This window comes from Carex rostrata, chromosome 11 (assembly GCF_964058835.1).
Source record: "Carex rostrata chromosome 11, lpCarRost1.2, whole genome shotgun sequence".
In the NCBI taxonomy this organism is placed as follows: Eukaryota; Viridiplantae; Streptophyta; class Magnoliopsida; order Poales; family Cyperaceae; genus Carex; species Carex rostrata.
Window position 1 is genome coordinate 10957001 of NC_135928.1, and position 20720 is coordinate 10977720.

A 20720-nucleotide genomic window follows, 5' to 3' on the forward strand; every position below is an offset into this window, starting at 1 on the left:
TATATGCCCCCGAGGAATGTCTATTTCCATATATAGCCTTTATGCTTCATTTTGAAAGTTTTGATACTCTCATTTAGGGGTGGCAATGAGCTGACTCGGTTTAGGTTCTAGTTCAGGTTGAAATTTTGGACCGAGCTACAGCTGGACGATATGGACTTAGGGCATCCGAACTAAAACCTAAGCATGAAATCGTGACAAGCCAGTCCGAACTAGTACCGATGCGGAGAAGAAATGACAAACTCAGATTGCCGGTCTGGTTGAATCTTGTTTAAAGAAGAAAATGAATTATACAAACTTTTTGGATAGAGCTGGACCGAGGTAGACAGTATAAAATGCACATAAATTCATAAATTAATGCATAACCGAGCTAGCTCGCGAGCAAACTAGGATGCAGCTTGAACTCGTTAATTATGGACCGAGCTAGTGGCAAGCTGGCTTGTTAACAGCTCGGTCCAGTAACGAACGAGCTGTTAGTGAACGAGTCATGTACGAGTCACAATCGAACCACGAGCTACGAGCTTTTTTGCCACTCTACTCTCATTTAGCTTGTGAAATAGTACTTATACATTTAATTACACTAGTAGAGAAAAATTATTGTTATATATATTTTTTAAAGTAAAAGTTGAAAATTAAGTAACTCAATTATTTAATATCCACAAGAAATTTCTTCATCAGATTTCGAACCGGCGATAAACTATTATTATATTCAAGACAACGAATTTCTAGAATCATTTTATAACTAATTACATTAACAAAAAATATTTCGACCTGTGTAAGAAAAACAATATTTGGTGGAAAATTTATACATGTTTAGAACTTAATTGGAGAAATTTTTGACACCACAAACTTTTCGTGCCACAATTTTTCATAATTTTTTTTAATATTTTAAATTAAAAAAAATCAAATGACAAACTCAGATCGTAGATCTTGATTCTTGGTCACAAAATATATTCTATGTTAAATTTAGTAGAATATAAATGTATATATGAGACTATAAAATTAATGCACAAAAAAAACAATCCGTGACATTAAGTTGATCTATTTTATTTGGTCATTTCTTGATCTAGTGGTAAATAAACTTGAAAATTATATAATTCTATGAAAAAAATGTCATGTAAAAAAAATAACATTTCAAAATAGATAAATTATAACTAATTATATAACCAAAATTTCATGACACTGAAAATTCAAGTCAAAACCTACAAGAAAGTTAAATTCAATAAAAAAAAAAAAATGTAAGTAACATGCCCTAGCAATATTTGAGAATTTGTTTGAAGCCCACGGGTAGAGGTGTTCATTGGGTCCGGTTTAGTCCGTTTTGAACCGAATCGAATTAGTTTGGATCAAACGGTTCGATTTTCTCAGTTAAATGGTTCGGTTCAGTTTGCTTTTTAAAACCAAATGATAATTTTGGTTCGGTTTGATTTGAAAATTTTCAAAATTAAAATAACCGAATCGACCTAACTTTTATATATTATGAATTTAGTGTGGACCGCTTCAGTTTATTTCTTAATCAATTGCTTTAAATACTTCGGTTTATTTCTTAATATCACATTTCATTTTTAATATACTTCGATTTATTATAAATCAATTGTCTTAAATGAAAAATGAATATATTTCGAATTGAACCAAACAAATTGAAATAAAACTTTGATTCAGTTCGGTTCAATTACAATGCTAAATCGGTTCGATTCTATTTTTAAAATCAAATTATAACTTTGATTTACCTAAACCGAACCGAACCGATCATCACCAGACACCAGGCCATTCCACCAAAAAAAAAAAAAAAGTTTTAGAATCCGTCCAAAAGTGTGAACAGTTCTCTTCTTAATTATAGTTTTAAGGTCGGGGTCCTTTGAGAGGACCGTTATGTAAATTTCATCGTAAAAAGACACTCGATTTTTCTTTCGTTTGTTGTTGTCCTTTTCTCCTGTGAATACCCTTTTATTACTACTGTACTCCCCACGTTCCTGTCCTTTTCTGCCCAGCAAACTCCTCCCACTAATCTTTGTTTCTCTACAGTACTCATTAAACTAATACTTTATAGCGGGTCAACTTATCGATAGTCTTTACTCGCTACACACTTTTTCATATGATAAATGAAGCTCCTTTTCTGCCCAGCAAACTCCTCCCACGAATCCCTGTTTCTCTACAGTACTCATCAAACCGATACATTATAGCGGGTCAACTTATCGATAGTCTTTACTCGCTACATGCTTCATCACATGAGAAATGATACGATAATCGAAACACATCCAGAGATCTCGAAACGGATATATGCTCCTCCCTTTTACGCCCCGTGCGATTTCTCCTCTTCTTCTCTTCTGCCTCCTTTCCTATCACTTTCTTTTCTTCTCCGGAGTGTTGTACAGCGCCTCCGCGTAACCACCGGAGTTGCGCTGTGGGTCCCACACGTAAGAGGCCGTCAGTGGTCCCACTCGCCGCCGATTGAAGCTATGTTTAGCTAATTTATTGGGTAATTAGTGCGTCTTTTAAGATCGCTAGCCTTTTCTGATCGTTTCCTGTTTCGTGCCAAGTTTTCCGAGCTTCATCGCTGCCTTTATTTACTCCATTACTACTTTTGCTTGTTTTGTCCTACTCTTTTGTTCTCTCCGTCATTCGTTTCAGCTCTTTTTCAAAACCCGATATATTCCATTTCATTTGATTCAGATGATTTCTATTTATTTTACGATGCAATTTATTTTTCTATTTTACGATTCCAGCTTTTTTTCTCTCTAGTCCTTATCTACTTGAAAGATTCCTTAGTTACGTGGCTTGATCCGTTTACTTAGCAATATACTATACAAAAATGCGACTGTTCATATCTTTTCTTCTCTTTTGTGGTGAATTTTCTCAGAGAAATGCAGCTTTCTTCTGAAAGATTCCCTTTTGTAAGAGAACAGTACGATTACCTACCGTAATTCCACTATAATTGATTCAACTTTTTGACTGAAAAGTTAGGTTTTCTGATACTGAAAATTTTGTTGTCTTTTCATCTCTGTTTTATTTATTTATTTTATGTCTTAATTTTATTCTGAAGCAAGTGGGACAAAAATTCTCTAATTTGCTGTCAAGAGTACATGTTCGAATCTTTTTTATAATCTCCTCTTTTCCAACTATCATCCCATATTTATTTTATATAGTAATATATTGCCTGAAACAGTTTTATTTTCTAAGGAAAAGTGGAAAGCATATGGCTTCTGGTACAATTTTGTACTACCAAGTTTAATTATTGATGCTTAATGTGTTTGTTTGTAGATTGATGCTCGTCACATCACAATAAATGCACATGCACTTGTTGCTACATCTAATAGGTAATCTTACTTAAAATATTGAGCAGAATTAAATTTAAAATCAAGAAAAGAGAATATGAAATTCTGTTCATCCCAGCTCTTTTCTCTTGAGTAGTCTCTGCTGTTAATTATGACTCAACTCTCTCTTTCTCTCTCACACACAGGTCTAAATGCACATAATTTGTTGAGAGAATGATAAATGTGTTTGATCTGAGTGCTGGAATGGCAGGAACTAAGCTTCTTACCGAAAAAGTTCACAGAGATGGTACTGAATCTGTTCCTTTTCTTTGATTTATTTTTCTAGCTGAAAGAAATCTCCTTGTTAGTAATTTTTTTTTTACAACATGTTATTTTCTTTAAATAAATTGTTTTTGGAAGATGAAATTTCTGGCATTTTATTTATCATCCATCTATTATTGGTCATAATGAAAATTACTTTCTTGATTTTTATGTTACTCTGTTTTGAGTCCCTCTCTAGTTAGTTGCCTTGTGCAACTTTTATTTAAAAAATATAGAATTCAATATTCTATATATGGTCTTATTTCTTTTTCTTTGCCTTTTATATTGATATGAGCTAACAGTAAAATATTTTATGATATTGACCCAACTAATCATGACAAAATTTGGGCTCTTCAGTTGCACTTTTGTTGTGTTCCTCCCCCGTGGTCCAGTTCCTTGTTGGAATGGTGCTCCAATTATTGCTTCCTGTCAATTTCTCATTTCTTTATGATTAAAAAGTGTATCAAACTATGAAAAGCACTCTTATTATTAATTTTGTAACTTGAGTAAAGCTTTGAAATATTTTTGTATTTTTTTGTCTTATTTTATTTTCCCTTTTTAATTACAGAACTGTCTCCCTGATGCAATTTCTTTTATTTTTTTATTTTACTGAGTTAAATAATGAATTCTTTTTTTCCAGATTCTCCTGTTAGAAAAATCCGTGCAGATGTGAAGAAATCTCCTGCAATAACCCCAAATCTTCCAGAAGACTGTTTAGTAAGTGTTCTTCACTGTTATCAATTTGTATGATACCAAGATTAAAACCACAACTCCGGTTATAGTTTTGAAATCTAACATGAAAGTTATCCTAATTTTCGCTTCAGGTGTTGAGTGATCTAATTCGAAATTCGCCAAAAAGGCACAAGGGCACTCCGATGAAAGCATTGTTAGACAAGGAAATGTCAAAAGAAATTGAACCAAAACGGAAACAAACTAGTGTAGTTGCCAAGTTAATGGGTCTGGAGGACCCAAATCCATCAATCCAGTGCACTGCTAACCCTTCCCCTCCTAGACGAAACTCAACTGACAATTGCACAAATACCCACAAGACCCAGGGACCAAACCGTAAAAGCCCATTGGCAAGACACGCTCGCCACTCATTTGATGAAATTCTCGAGTACAAGGATGTGTACGAGGTGCAATGCCAGGGAGTTCCTAATGGTAAAATTCTGGATAGTGGGAGAGACATTCGTATGGACTTGGTCCGCAGGAAGTTCACAGAGGCAAAACGGCTCGCAACTGACGAGCGGCTCCTACACTCTCATGAATTTCACAATGTTCTAGATGTGTTAAATTCTAACAGAGATTTATTTCTGAAATGTCTAGAAGAACCCAAGTCTCTCTTTTCCATTCCTCCACCACCTCAGACTAAACGAATCACGGTTTTAAAACCTGTCAAGTCTTTTGAAAATAGCATGACTGTGTCGAAGCAAATTAAAAGGCAGGAGCTGGTAGATCACAATCCTAACAGGAGGTTAGATAATTTCTCTCAACCAACCCGTATTGTGGTGCTCAAACCTAGTCCTAACCCTATAAGGACTGACGAGGTGGGGTCTGCAAGGAATAGCTGGCATAGGCGTGATGAGTCGTTGATCTCTTCCATATGCTCTAATGGGTATAGAGGTGATGATAGTTCTCTGTATGACCAATCTGATAATGGTTATTTAGAGGAAGATGCCACCGGAACCGGTGGTTTTAGTGAATCAGAGGCTGCAAGTCCACTTTCACACAAGTCATGGGGTTATGCTACTGGGATAAAGCTCGGTAGCCCCTTTTCAGCTTCATCTTTTAGTCAGGATATGTACTCTCCAGAATCTTCTGTGATTAAAGAAGCAAAAAAACGGCTGTCAGAGAGGTGGGCCATGGTCACGTCAGATGATGTTAATACTGTACCAGTAACAGTTCCGAGAAGCTCGAGTACTCTAGGAGAGATGCTTGCCACTCAAGAGTTGAAAAAAGAGAAAGAAATAATTGCACAAGAGAGGTCTTTGTCTATTGATAGAGAGAGAGATGATGTATCATCCACGGGTCTGTCAAGGTCCAAATCATTACCAGTTTCTTCTTCATTGTTTAAAAATTTGAATTTGAATTCGAGTTCAAAACCTATTGAGGTTGACAAAGGGAATAACAATAAGGGGAAGTCATTCTTTAAAGGAAAGGTTTCAAACTTTTTCTTTAATAGGAGTAAGAAGCCTGGGAAAGTAAAGGTGGGTACTGGTTCCGAAGTGCTGGATCATACAGATCCATTGTCGATTACAAGTACTCATACTTCTAGTGTGTCAAATGTTGAGATTGAGGAAGAATGTGGTACATCAATTGGTGCTCTATTTAAGGTGATTTCTGAATTTTCTGTAATGCATTTGGACCGGTACTGCCCCTGTAATATTTGTACTGTTACCAACCAGTATCAACTTGTAGAGGATCGACACCAACTATTAATGGAGATTACTCTTCATAATATTAATTGGCAGATCCTATACTGGTACCACTATATGCTTGTCTGCTGATGCAATTCCTAAATACTGATTTTATAACGTAAATCCCATTTTTTTTCTTTTTATTTTGTCAGCATGGTCTCTCAATCGAAAATCCTCACACAAATGAAAGCCTTGAGAAATTGTTGAGGCCAACACGAGACCAGCCAAGCCCCACATCAGTACTTGATGTAACATTTGATGAGACCAGTGGTACGGAGCCTGACTCATTTCATCCCTCAAGTACTAGCTATCAGCGTAAGTATCTAAAAAGAAACGAAAAGTATCAGGCTTATACCATCCTATTATTATTGCAATTCTTATGCTTGTTAGGAAGAATTTTGTGTAATTTTTCAGAAACTTGAAGAAACATTATGTTATTTGTTGAACATTTTGTTTTATTTCGCAGAACCACCGTTATCAAGATCTTCAGCAATTGAATCAGTAGCTCGTACATTATCATGGGACGAGAAATGCTCGACAACTCCAAATAAAGCACCGGATTTTCTCAGAACCATTTCCATAGTCAATAAGGAAGAGCAAGAACTCTATTCTTTTGTAGAGAAGCTGCTAGCAAGCTCTGGATTTGACACACCAAGAACCTACACTATTCTCTCCAGATGGCATTCCCTCGATTCGCCTCTAAATCCTACCTTGTTAGATAAGGTTTTAGACCCAAAAGAAGAAGCTGCTAAGTGTAGAGAGCGGAGGTCAAATCAGAGGCTACTATTTGATTGTGTAAACATGGCATTATTACAAATAGGCAACTATGTTTTAAAGAATTCATATCCATGGTCAAACCATCACAAAGTTTTACAGGATGGTCTTTTGATCAGTGAAGTTTGGAGGCTTGTAAGGGATTTCTTTTGTAATGAGGGAAAGTTTGTGCTAGAGGAGAGAGAAAATCCAAACCTAATAGTGGAGAGGGTAGTGAAGAAAGAAATTGGAGAAAGGAATTGGACCGAGTCTATGCAAATTGAGGTAGATGAGATCAGTAAAGAAATTGGTGGGTTTGTGTTGGATGACTTGGTTGGAGAGACATTAGCTGAATTTGCTATTTTGTAATTTTTTTTGGTGTTACTTGTTGAGAAAAATAGGTCCTTACTGCAAGGATTTGATCTATTTATCGTGTGGTATTTGGGTGAATTTATCATTTTCTGTGATTGTATAGGGAATTGTCTTTAACAACATCAATTTACAAAGCCTAATATGTTGAAATAAATGTCAACAGATTGCTGTTTTTTTTTTTTTTTTCCCATTTTGCTTTCAAGCCTTTAGGGAAAATAAAACAAATGGAAGGCCATGTGCTTCTCTCTCTCTCTCTCTCTCTAGAAGGGTACAATAATACAGTCCACCTTTCTAGTTTCCAGGTGACCATCTTTCAATAAATATTCTTCCTTTCAGTTGAATATTTCTAGTAAAATATACTATTTGCATGTGGAATGCTTAGAAACATTCTTTGGATTCAAGCATCCTCTGTTATTATTAAAATACATTTGTGTGGCTAATGTACTTTAGGTGACTTTTTAATTAAGGACTGGTTGTACCTTTCTCAGTTAATAAATTATGGTTAGGTAAATCTAGTCAGAACTTGTATTTTACCAAGTTGCAACTATGGGTGCAAACGGGTCGGATATTATTCAACTATATCCGAATCCGTATTCGAAAATTAGATACGGATATCCGATATCCGAATACTATATAGTTTAATATATATTATGAAAAAATTATGTTATTCACTATCATAAAAAGCAGATATTCGTATTCGTATTTATTTTTTGTATCCGTATCTGTCTAATATTTGATCCATAAAATAAAAACAGATACGGATATAATTTTACCACTATCCGATCCGTTTGCACCACGTAGTTGCAACTATCATAAGGGAACAATATATTGTGAGCTGTATAGACATCTATATGTCGGTGGGACAATGCTACAGAGATCTACGCTCCATAAATATAGCTTGGGTCCATAATGGTTTTGTTTTAGAATGGACCCATTTAAAATTGGACCACAGATAAAATTTGTCACGTTGCTACTTGCTTGGTAATTTGCCAACCAAGATATATTACCAATTTAGTACATTTTTGCCATCGAATCTTCGTCAACTAGGAAATTGAATAGGACGATCGATTTTAAGGGATACTGACAAGAAATTTTAAAACCCCAATTTTTTAAAAATAAATAAATTAATGGTTTGGTACATTTCATAGCACCACTCTAGATCGGTTTTAATGATTTTAAAATTAGGGAGAATTTCATATATACCACTTAAAAATAGTGAAATTTCGTATTTACCATCCAAATTTCTATCATTACTTATTTACCATCTAAAAATCTAATAACTCACATGTTTATCCAATACAACCTTAGTATATATCAAATACACCTAAAACTCAAATTAATTATATTTAATATTTTTAAAATAACAATTAATCAAGAATTAACTTAGCTCCATCTCTTTTTCTCCTTACACCCTTTGAGTTTTCATAAGCTAAAAGATCCACACTATTTTTAACTGAGCTAGTAACAAACCACATATTCTCAAACTACTTTTATAACGGGTTGCGGTATCAGCGTTGATTTCAGTACAAGTTGTTTTGTTGGAAAAAGTGTAGTAGTTTCCTTCTTTTTAGATGATCAAGCTGGAGGTGGAATACTAATCCCGAGCCTGCTATCCTTCTCTCTAAGTTTCAGCGGGAGAGATGAGATGAGGAGAGAGTTTTAGCATGAATGAGAAAGTTATGTCAAAAAATGCGAGAGGAAAATATGTGCGCAGAAGAGGAACAAGTAAAGAAGGAGAAGAGACTAAATAACTTATTAATTATATTTTATATAATATTAAACTTAATTAATCTCTTTTTTTACTAATTGGATAAATATGTGAGTTATTAATTTTTTAGATGGTAAATACATAATTATAGAAATTTGGATGGTAAATACGTAATTTCTCCCTTAAAATTAAACTCATCAATTTGTACATTTAAATATTGAAAGAAAATTCAAAATAGAAAAAAGTTTCGAATTTTTTAAAGAGAAGGGTTCAAATGCCTCCATTTTTTGTGCCTCCATCATGCCTTCATTTTTAAAAACTTTAATAACTCAAAATTTAAATCTTAAAATTCAAAATAAAACCGTTGGATATGAACTACATCATTTTATCTATGCACGTGTAGAAAATTCAGGCATTTCAACTTTGTTTTAGTTGTCATCTTGAGTTTGCAAAAATATATACTAATGTGGATAAGTTTTAGACGTTGATTTTTCATCTTATTGATTCATATAAAATTAAAATCAAAATGTGATATTTTTTTATGGACACATAGATAGAGAAAATAACATAGATCACATCTAACAGTTTTATTTTGACGTTTAAGTTTTAAACTTTGAGTTATTTAAGCTTTTAAAAATAGAGGCATGATGAAGGCACAAAAATGGAGGCATTTGAACCCTCCTCTTTTTTAAATCACACAACTTATTTTTTTTATTCTTTCAAAAGTAGACTACAAAATGGTCATTATCATGCAAGCAACGCATGTCAGGCGCATTTTCTAAATTATCAACACGCAGTGAGGAGCTCATCATTATTGTCACTTCGACTTGCCTATGCACAAATTTTCTACGAGCTTTGATCGTGGGTTTGTGGTAAATATTGAATTGCCAAACGGTGAACTTTTAAGGCATGTTCGACTGTTACTGTGTCTGTGAAAAAAAATAATAATAATTCATGTATATTGAATTTTTTTCTCACACGCATAGTGTTTCGGCTATTTAAATTGGATTCGAAATCAAGTTCATTCTCGTTCCTACATGGCAGTTGAACAGGCACTCAGTGTGTCATATCGTGTTTACGCGGGCTCAGATATGTTGTATTTCTTATGGTTTATGAGGTCCCTTTTAAAATTTGTGTCAGGTTAAGAAAACGGTATGTCCGCACTAATTCTAATGAACAGTGAATTTACAGTACCGTTGGTGATCTGAATTCAAGAAGAACACAGTGCGAGCCGTACACTGGCTACAAGCCCAAAACTGCAGCACTTTTATATATGAAGGATTAAAGCTCTCACGAGTCCGTCCCCCAGGTACCTCAGGTGCAATTGAAAAAAATGAACGATTGGATTAATCTGAGTTAGACCAAATTCAATCCTGTGCCCAAGACTGTAGGATTTGATTAGAGATTCATGCCATGTGAAATGAACGGTACGGATTTACCACTTGCATCTCAGTTACCTGAGGTGATACGGATTCAGCTCTCATAAGTTCCTACAAAAAAAAGAATGCAGCAATATTTTCTTTCAATAACAGAACTTGTACAGTTGTATGTATTGGGTTGTTTGGGCCCATAAAATTCTTTTTGGCCCAGTAAAATCCAAACTTGGTTTGTGTTCGTCATTAGTATTGGGTTGCTTCGGCCTATTTGGTTTTTCAAATCGCTTGTAATATTTTCTTTCAATAACTTCTCATTTCCCTTCGTAATGTTTTTTTTTGGGTTGCGAGGCTTGTAGGCAGCGTAGTGATAAGATATTCGAATTATATTTGGACTATATCTGAATAATTCTTTTTTAGGGTGATGCTGAACGAACGCCGAATTATTTGGTTGACCGAACTTTGACCGAATTAAACCCGAATAATTCGCGAATTTTACGAACTTTTTCCGAATTTTACAAATTATTCACGGATTTTTCTCTAATTTTTCCAAGAACAAATTTTTTTTTTGGTTTTTTTTTTGCTCCCTTGCAGGACTGAGATTTCTAATCCGGATAATTCCGAATCATTCCCGAATTATACCCGAATCACAAATTTTTGATCTCGCCGAACCGAACCCGAATAATTCATTTGTCACTATGGTAGGCAGAATGGCAGATACTTCTTTGATAGTAAAATTTAATTTTTACAAAATAAATCCTGTAAAAGTTGATCAACATAATCACATTTTTTTTTACTATACAATGAAAAAGGTATTGTATAACCAATTGATTCAAAGGTCTTCATTTTTTGTGGCTCCACTATGTCTCTATTTTTCAAAACTTTAAAAACTCAAAATTTAAAATTTAAAAGTCAACATAAAACCATTGGATATGATCTACATCATTTTATTTATTCACATGTAAAAAATTATGGCATTTCAATTTTGTTTTGGTTGTCATCAAGAGCTTGTAAAAAATGTACTAATATGAATAATTTCTAGATGTTGATTTTTCAACTTATTAATTGACATAAAAACAAAATTGAAATGTGACATTTTTTTATGAATACATAAAGAAAATATCACAGATCACATCAAATAGTTTTATTTTGACACTTAAATTTTAAATTTTGAGTTTTTAAAGTTTTGAAAAATAGAAACATAGACAAAAAAAAATAGAACATATAAACTCTCCTTTTGTTTGAATTGTTCACCGATTATTAAACATACAAATGGTGTTAATCGACATATCTTAAACTTGTTTTATTCTTCCATGCACCAATTTCAACCTCTGGATCGAGAGGATCTTTAATTGTTCCTTCCGCAATTGTAATTAGCCAATTAACTATATTTCTTTATAATTTATAGTGTGACTAGGCCAACTTGGACTTGGTTATGTCACCGTATATACTGATTTGTTGGTATGTTAGGTTATTTTAGTGCGTTTATCTTTCTTTTATCATCTCTGTACTTTAATTTTTTTTTGCTTGAAAGAAATGGAGACACGTCATGTATCGATATCATTGTTTTCAGCACACAGAAGAAAAAAAAAACATGTTACGTATCATAATTGATAACAGCAGGAAATCCATCTCCTTTTTCAAATCCAAGTCCTATTTTGTTTCGTTTTTCTAAGTAAAAATTGGAGATCAAATTATACGTTTGGATGACACAGAAATAGGAGTTAGGCTGGGGTGCTATGGATAGCATAGTGGCCTCTATGCTACGACTCAATATTCGAGTTTTCAAAATCCAAACGGTCGATCCGAACCGTTCATCTTATTCTCCATATTAATATTTGCTTGGAGACCAAATTTTATAATTTTCTGAATTTTTTTACTATTTATTAAGCCATTTTGAAAATCGCTAATCCAACGGTTTTACTGTTTTGTGCAGCCACCGTTGGATCAACAATTTTGTAAAATACTTAATAAATAGTAAAAAAATTCAGAAAAATATAAAATTTGGTCACCAAGCAGATATTAATATGGAGAATAAGATGAACGGTTCGGATCGACCGTTTGGATTTTGAAAACTCGAATATTGAGCCGTAGCATAGAGGCCACTATGCTATCCATAGCACCCCATCCTAACTCCAGAAATAGCACTAACTAGGAATAGCTGCTATTTCTACTATTTCACATTTGGGTGAAAAAAATGTTATTCTCAATACAAGGAATAGCTCGGATTAGCTGCTTTTTTTTCTTTCTTTTTTTTAAAAAAAAAGGCCTAAGCCCGGTTCCATTCTACTGAAACAGTTAAATAATACATCACAGTTTAGAAGCAAATATAACTCGTCAAAAACTAGAGACTCAACTCTGCCATACCATCTAAGACATCTAAAAAACTCAAGCTAACATCCAACAAAAGCAGTCCTTGCTATTGTGCATCACTAGACAAGCAAAATGAACTTTGAGAACAACAAAACTCAAAGTGAGTGTGTTGGAAAGTTTATCTATTACTCTTTGTCTACCACTAACGTTAGCCCTCTAGTGAGGCCTGTATCTTCACTGCTCACTCCCCTCGGCTGGCAGCTGATAAGGAACAAGCTGATCATCGTCAGGATACCAGATCCGAAGTGGAATTGCGTCAATATCGCCTGCATCAGGCATCTATTGCTCAGTTGCGCCTTCGACCTTTTTCTTCTTATCCTTCTTAGAATGACCTGTCCAATAAACAACCAATGACATAGTAAGTAAAATAAGAGTTCGAGTTGTTTTAGGTTGTGTATTTTGAAAACAAATCTCATTGCGGTGTTTTCATATAGTTCAACACGTAGCACAAAAAACTATCAAAAAGGCTGTTCTTTGTACAAGGGGTAGTGTTTTAGCAAAAATGAGTATATCTTGCATAGTTCTCCAAGATTGGAAAACTTGTTGATTTTTACCCATCCAAAACCATATTTGTTTTGCCATTGTACAATATATGAACAAATGGTTGACTGATTCCTCTCTGTCACAGAACACACATGTGAGCGAACCTGTCCACCCTTTCTTACTCAAGTTTGTCTTGGATAGTATTTTATTTTTCAAAGCAAGCCAAATGAAAATTCTGATTTTTGAGAGAATAGGAAGGGACCAAATAAGCAAAGGGTTATCTACAACAATCCCTCCAAAATTAAGAAAATTATATAAAGATTTCACAAAAAAGGTTCATGTTGACTCTCATCTCCAAGAAAGTTTGTCAGTAAAGTGAGTAAAAGAAATCTGACTGAGTATGCTGAGGATGTGATTCCATTCCTGGAGGAGTATTCCTGTAAGGATTCTACTAAAAAATACATTTTGCCCCTGTGAATTGACTACATCAGCAATAGTGATATCTTTAGAGAAACAAATTTCATAAAGTTGAGGATAACTAGATGCTAATGGGCAGGAGTTTATCCAAATGTCCTCCCAAAATCTCACTTGAGAGTTGTATCCAGGGACATATTGTACACTACATTGACCAATGGTATCTAAGGAAAGAATGTCAGACCAAAATGAAGATATAGGAGTAGAAGAGTTATAACTAGAGTAAAGGTAGGTGATCAAAGTTTTCCAACTGGAATGATAGTTGGGGTCCTTATACTTAATCCACCACAACTCGGGTTAGCTGCTATTCCGCTATTTCTATAAAATGTTGGGTTAGCAGCTATTCTGAATTTGAGATTAGCGAGCTATTCCGAGCTATTCTTTGTTTCATCCAAACACACCAATATTCACATAAAATTTTCTATTTAGATATTAAATATGTTACATCTCATATTAAAAATTAGTTTTCAATAATCTGTTGCAAAGACACATTGTTCCCATATGAAAAATTATGAGTTCAAAATTTATAAATTAGAGAAATTCTCTGTATTAATTCAAAGATATTTGAAATGTATTGGGTGGCTTGACCCTCAAACTTCAACCCATATTTCAAAATAAAAAAAATAGTTTCCATATATCTTTTCATTTTTCTGGAAAAATAAAAAGAAATGATTTTCCTGCTTTTCCATCAAATATAAGTTTTCTTGAATTCCATTTAGGTTATCTTGCATTATTAGCTAATAATAAAATAAAGGCGGCTCCTTGCTTCCAAAATGAATAGTGTCCAGAAGTAAAAGAAAGATTATCAATCATACAATATAATATTTTTTTTAAACCCTGGCAGTGGCCAGAATTTTTGAGACAGGTCTTAACTAGGGGTTAACTAACTGGACCACCCATGAATGAATGAGAACTGGATCACATGCGTCGATCCTCTGTGAACAAAAAATTTATGCCTCTAAAATCACTGACACGTGAGTTTGAAATGGATTTTAATATTTAAATATTGAATATAATTTTGTTTTAAAATTCACTCTGGATCTACGTATCAATGACTTTAGAAGCATAAATTTCCTACCCACGGAGGACATGAGATTCAGTTCCGGATGAATGCATTACAATATATAATCAACAAATAATGACCTTCTAGAAATTTTCTATCCTCGGAGAACAGGAAATTCAGTTCCGGATGGATGCATTACGATATATAATCAACAATAATGACTTTCTTTAATCCAAAAAAAAAAAACTTATCCTAGGAAGGTTTCTACAGGGGAATCCCAGCCCTCAAATTTGAAAAAAAAAAATTCCCTGGTGGAGACTTGGTGATTTAATTTTATCACCAACATCTGATAAGTAATAACATTATGCCATTTTCATTTTTTTTGTACGGTTTTCTGTGACGACTCATATTGTAATTTTTCTAAAACAATCCTACAAAACATAGTGACAAATGAATTATTCGGGTTCAGTTCAGCGAGGTTAAAAATCAGTCATTCGGGAATAATTCGAGTATAATTCGGGAATGATTCAAAATTATCCGGATCATAAATCTCAATTCTCTAAGAGAGCAACAAAAAAAAAGTTCTTGGAAAAATTCGCGAATAATTCATAAAATTCTGGAAAATTTTGTAAAATTTGCTAATTATTCGAGTTTAATTCGGTTAAAGTTCGGTCAACCGAATAATTCGGCGTTCGGTTCAGCATCACCCAAAAAATGAATTATTCAAGTATAATTCGCGAATCTTGTGACTATGCTACAAAAGCATATTTAAAGCAGTTTGGCAAGTTGCTACACATAGAGCAACATAGATACGACCACACTAGATGAGATATAGGTTTCTTTTTCAAGGTTCCACACCTAGTTTACTAATGGCGTTGTAGTCGCCACTGGACCCACTCAACTGGTGGAGGGAGATCCAAATATTCAATTAGACGCAGCCTTTATTATCCTAGAGCAATTTCTGAATCAAATGAAATTTTATTTTATTTTCAAATTAAGCAGCCTCATCATGAAACCCTTGCTAAGGCCTTCTCTCATTGTTCTCCTTTTCTTTGTCTTGTGTGTTTTGTTATCATACTCCAGCCTCCGTACCAAATGTGCGACGACATGCGTTCGTCGGGCTTTGGCTAACAATGATGACTTCAATTCAACACTCATGCAACTAGCGGCGGTTGATATCGGAGCTGCCAATGTAAGACGAGATGCAGAGCAACTAATCCAGAGCCAATTCTCAAGCGGACCGGTGAAATACCAACCGATGGCGCTCCAGTTTCTCCGTGCCTGGCTCGATAACAATTGTTTTGAACCTAGTATTATATCACAGCTTGTTAATCAAGTCAAGAAACCGATTGATCGGCATAACGGTAACACCAATTCCAAAGAACTCTACTCCAGCTGTGCTGTCGTAGGAAATAGCGGAATTCTCTTGAACTCAGATAACGGAAAGTTAATCGACAGTCACGAGTTTGTGATACGTATCAACAATGCACCGACTGATCGCTATGCTCAACATGTCGGGTCCAAGACCAGTCTTTCCTTCATAAATAGCAACGTGTTCGATCAATGCATAGTCTTTGATCAATGCTATTGCCACAAAACCGGTGGTCATGTGCCAGTCGTAATGTACATATGCCAGCCAAAACATTTCGCTGACTATGCGGTATGTAAGAACTCATCAGGAACAGTACCATTGATGATCACAGACCCTCGATTCGACATGCTTTGTGCGAGGCTTGTGAAATACTATTCCCTGAAGCAGTTTGTCGATGAAACAAGAAGAAACCCCGAAGAGTGGGGTGATTTTCATGATCGGGAGATGTTTCACTACTCGTCGGGGATGCAAGCCGTGGTGCTTGCATTGGGAATTTGCCGACGGGTGAACTTGTTTGGATTTGGAAAGCAAGAGGGAGCTCACCACCATTACCATACAGGACAGAGGGCAGAGCTTGATCTGCATGACTATGCGGCCGAGTATGCATTTTACGATGATTTGGTCAAGCGGCCGGAGATGGTGCCTTTCGTGAATGCGGTCCCCGGGTTCCGGCTACCGAAGGTTGTAGTCTACCACTAGGGGAAGCAGGAAAATAAATTGTTTTCCATTTTTGTGTGTTATATACATAGAGAGGAATTGTTTTTTGGTTTAGTTAGTAAATGGCATAGGGAAAAAGTTCCTTTTGATCTTTGGTTAATTAGCTACATGGCTAGGATTATCTTTAATATTGAATTAATTATTTTTTTAATATATTATCATAAGAAATATAGCCATATGACTGTGTGATTTCAATATTAAAGAATTCACTTATGACAATTAAATTGTTTTTATAAATACATAACTAGTTTCTTTTAACATTTATGAATGTTCTATACTCTTATATATATATAGAGAGAGAGAGATGGACTTGGGTGACACGCGGAGCACCACGCGTTTGTACTTCACGCCATATTTTCATTTTGAAAGTCCAAACAACCGATCCGAACTGTTAGATGTGATCTCCATATTGAAATGTGCTTGGAGACCAAATTTTACATTTTTTGAAATTTTTTTACTATTTATTAAGCCACTTTGAAAATCTGAAAATCCGGGTGAATAGTAAAAACAGTAAAAAATTTTGGACCACCGGATCAGCGATTTTCAAAGTGGCTTAATAAATAGTAAAAAAATTTTAAAAAATGTAAAATTTGGTCTCCAAGCACATTTCAATATGGAGATCGTGTTGTGCGGTTCGGATCGGTTGTTTGAATTTTCAAAATGGCTAAAATGTACCATGGAGCACCAAACGTGTATATATATATAGAGAGAGAGAGAGAGAGAGATGGCTTAAAATGAGCCATGGAGTAAAACAAGTTTTTACTCCATGAAACTATATTTTCATTTTGAAAATCCAAACAGCTGATCCGAACCGCTCAACACGATCTCCATATTGAAATGTGCTTGGAGACCAAATTTTACACTTTTTTGAATTTTTTTTATTATTTATAAAGCCACTTTGAAAATCACAGATCTGGCGGTTCAGAAATATTTACTGTTCACAGTAAACACAACAATTTTCAAAGTGGCTTAATAAATAGTAAAAAAATTCCAAAAAATGTAAAATTCAGTCTCCAAGCACATTTCAATATAGAGATCACATTTAATGGTTCGGATCGGTTGTTTGGACTTTCAAAATGAAAATATGGCGTGGAGTACAAACACGTTTTACTCCATGGCTCACCCAAGTCAACCTCTATATAATATATATATATAGAGAGAGAGAGAGAGAGAGAGTGACTAATGTGCATTCGTATGCATATGGCCCGATATGCATACCGTCCAAATTTGAAATTTCAAAATCCAAAAAGTCGATCCGAACCGTTCATCTTGTTCTCCATATTAATATGTGCTTGGAGACCAAATTTTACATTTTTTCTGAATTTTTTTACTATTTATTAAGCCACTTTGAAAATTGTTGATCCAACAGTGACTTAACAAAACAGTAAAATCAGCAGCCACCGTTGGATCAGCAATTTTCAAAGTGGCTTAATAAATAGTAAAAAAATTCAGAAAAATGTAAAATTTGGTCTCCAAGCACATATTAATATGGAGAACAAGATGAACGGTTTGGATCGACATTTTGAATTTTCAAATTTGAACCGTATGCATATCGGACCATATGCATACGAATGCACATTAGTCACTCTCTCTCTCTTTATATATATATATAGGGTCCGGCTAATTTGCTGCCGGCCCTTTTTTGTTTTTCTGATGTCCAAACAACAAATCTAAACCGTTAGATGTTTAATCTATATTATAATCTACTTGAAGACCAAATTTTATATTTTTTGGAATTTTTTTACTATTTATTAAGCTGGTTTGAAAACCGCTGATTTCAATGCTGCAGAAATTTACTGAAATCAACGGTTTTCAAACCAGCTTAATAAATAGTAAAAAAATTCCAAAAAATGTAAAATTTGGTCTCCAAGTAGATTATAATATAGATTAAACATCTAACGGTTTAGATTTGTTGTTTGGACATCAAAAAAACAAAAAAGGGCCGGCAACACCGCGGCAGAAATGCTGCCGGCAGCAAATTAGCTGGACCCTATATATATATATATATATATATATATATATATATATATAATATGAATAGAAAACATTAAGTCTATCTCTAATATAGGATATAAACTTTGAGCCCGATCTGTCTATGTTTGTTAGACACTTTTTATTTCCGTACATCTCAATTTAATACGAAACAATTTCATAATTTTCATAGATAAAAAATTTCCCAAAAATATTGGTCATAGAAGATACCATTTTGTTGAATGGGAGTCGTCTATCTCTATTCTCTAGTCAAATAGTCATCGCCTCGTTAGGTCCAATATGGTTTGGTAGATATCGTAGAGTGGACGATTTGTTTTTCCATATTCTTTTCCCACAAACCATATTTTTCTTTGGCCTCCCTTTGCCATCGTTATTAACAAATTAAAAATTAAAAAAATATTTTATCAAGATTTAAAATTTGTGATTCAGATGTAGTAAATTTTATTAATAAGATTTAAGTATAATTTAGGGTTATTTTAACATCCATCCAACTTTTATGACAGATACATTTGAAATAATATTATTTAAATTTAAAAATAAAAAATTAGATATATTTATAATTATTTAGATATGACATCCATCAATTTTGAGTCAATTTGAAAGAAATTTAATCTATCAAATAATTTTGCATTTTTAACAATAGAGAGATTTTTTTTAAGAACTAGTATTTCGGTTTAGTGACAAAAACATATGGTCTCCATTTAGGAGGCTATGGATTCGAAATCCGGATGAGAGAAATTATTTATTGTAATAACAAGAGTATAGTATTTTTAATAAATTTATGATGAATGATTAATAAAATTTAAATTGATTCAACTTAATACATTTCTTATCTAAATAACTGAGAACATATATGTAGTTTAATTTATTTTTATTTAAATAGTATTTTTTTTTAAATATATGTACCATAATGTTGGATATACCACTAAAGTTGAATTTATCGTCAATTTTCCTATAATTTATGTTAATGACTTAGTAATTAACTTTATATATATGACTTAGAAATTAGTTTTTTTTTCAATTACAAAATTTTTTTTGGTCCTCTTCATAAAAATTAAAATTATACTACACTAGGTTTAATTTTAAATTTCTAACTTGGTCCCTGTATATCTCCAGTTAATAAAAAAAATGGAGGGCTTCAACCATAATAGTTCATGGTCCTTCTTTTCAAATTTCAATATACCATAGAATCAGGTTTCCATAACCTAACCTTGTCATCTAGCTGCTCTACACGAAAAACGACTAGAAAAAAAGTTTCAATTGTTTCACAACTTATATATCTGGCAGTTTGCGAAAAGTCCCAAATGTTTAGTGTCTCAAGAAACTCTACGAGGCTCCTATTGCATGGATCTAATTTTATAAGGCAAAAGGAACAAGCATGAATTATTTTAGGTCTTTCTTGGGGTGAAGATTTTGACAGAGTACTTTTGACTTTATGCAACGCACAGACTATAGAATCAAAACAACCGTGTATGGTTAGTGCGCTGCATGAAGCCATAATTGTTCTGTTAAAATCTTTACCCGTTTCTTTTGAGCAGCAGTTTAATTGCTTGTCATCGAAATTATGTGACGCGCCCGCTCGCTCTCCAACGGTCAAAAATGCAAGTTCTCTTCTTTCCCACATTTTGGAGCACCATGCCTTTTAAGAAGTTTGTGGACCTGGTGTACCATTAACTATCTATGGCATGCTACTATGCTAGAGAAAAGTTGGGAATTAAAAAAACTTTCCAACTCGTAAAGAGTCCAGTTAGTATGATACTAGGTTTAAAATTTATTAGATAGACATTAAACGACTAATTAATTCAAACTGATTTACTTTTGAAAAATAAATGTATTAAAATTAACTTAAAAACTCTCACATTTGATTGTTTGACTTGAAACTAAAATTCAAAAAATTATAATTTTGACATCTAAACACAATACTTATGAAGTAGATCGGTTTGAACGGTTTGAATTCACTATTTGAAATAGATTTGATAGGTTTTGAAGTTGGTGTTATATAGACTAAAATGACACTGATATTATACTAAAATTTAATAAAATTTAAGAACTTAAATATTTTTGTTTCTTAGATGTACGAAGAATGAAAAAAATATATATATATTATCAAC

The 20720-nt window shown here is 33.7% G+C and overlaps 2 protein-coding genes across 2 annotated transcripts; both read left to right on the top strand.

Moving 5' to 3' along the window:
• The first annotated feature begins 2412 nt into the window (after positions 1 to 2412).
• On the top strand, positions 2413 to 7293 carry TRM20 (methyl-coenzyme M reductase II subunit gamma, putative (DUF3741)). Its single transcript, XM_078310919.1, has 7 exons — positions 2413 to 2476; positions 3259 to 3314; positions 3458 to 3558; positions 4213 to 4289; positions 4397 to 5905; positions 6142 to 6304; positions 6456 to 7293. Exons 3-7 carry the CDS (start codon positions 3486 to 3488, stop codon positions 7109 to 7111), a joined length of 2478 nt encoding a protein of 825 aa, XP_078167045.1. The 5' UTR covers positions 2413 to 2476; positions 3259 to 3314; positions 3458 to 3485; the 3' UTR covers positions 7112 to 7293.
• An 8206-nt stretch (positions 7294 to 15499) lies between these two features.
• LOC144561845 (sialyltransferase-like protein 3) lies at positions 15500 to 16663 on the top strand. Its single transcript, XM_078310946.1, has one exon. It carries the CDS (start codon positions 15538 to 15540, stop codon positions 16597 to 16599), a length of 1062 nt encoding a protein of 353 aa, XP_078167072.1. The 5' UTR covers positions 15500 to 15537; the 3' UTR covers positions 16600 to 16663.
• The last annotated feature ends 4057 nt before the right edge of the window (positions 16664 to 20720 follow it).

Coding starts and splice junctions, on each gene's coding strand:
- TRM20 (XM_078310919.1), top strand. CDS start 3,486: ATGATAAATGTGTTTGATCTGAGTGCTGGAATGGCAGGAACTAAGCTT. Junction 3,559..4,212: donor CGAAAAAGTTCACAGAGATG/GTACTGAATCTG, acceptor CTTTTTTTCCAG/ATTCTCCTGTTAGAAAAATC. Junction 6,305..6,455: donor CTCAAGTACTAGCTATCAGC/GTAAGTATCTAA, acceptor TTTATTTCGCAG/AACCACCGTTATCAAGATCT.
- LOC144561845 (XM_078310946.1), top strand. CDS start 15,538: ATGAAACCCTTGCTAAGGCCTTCTCTCATTGTTCTCCTTTTCTTTGTC.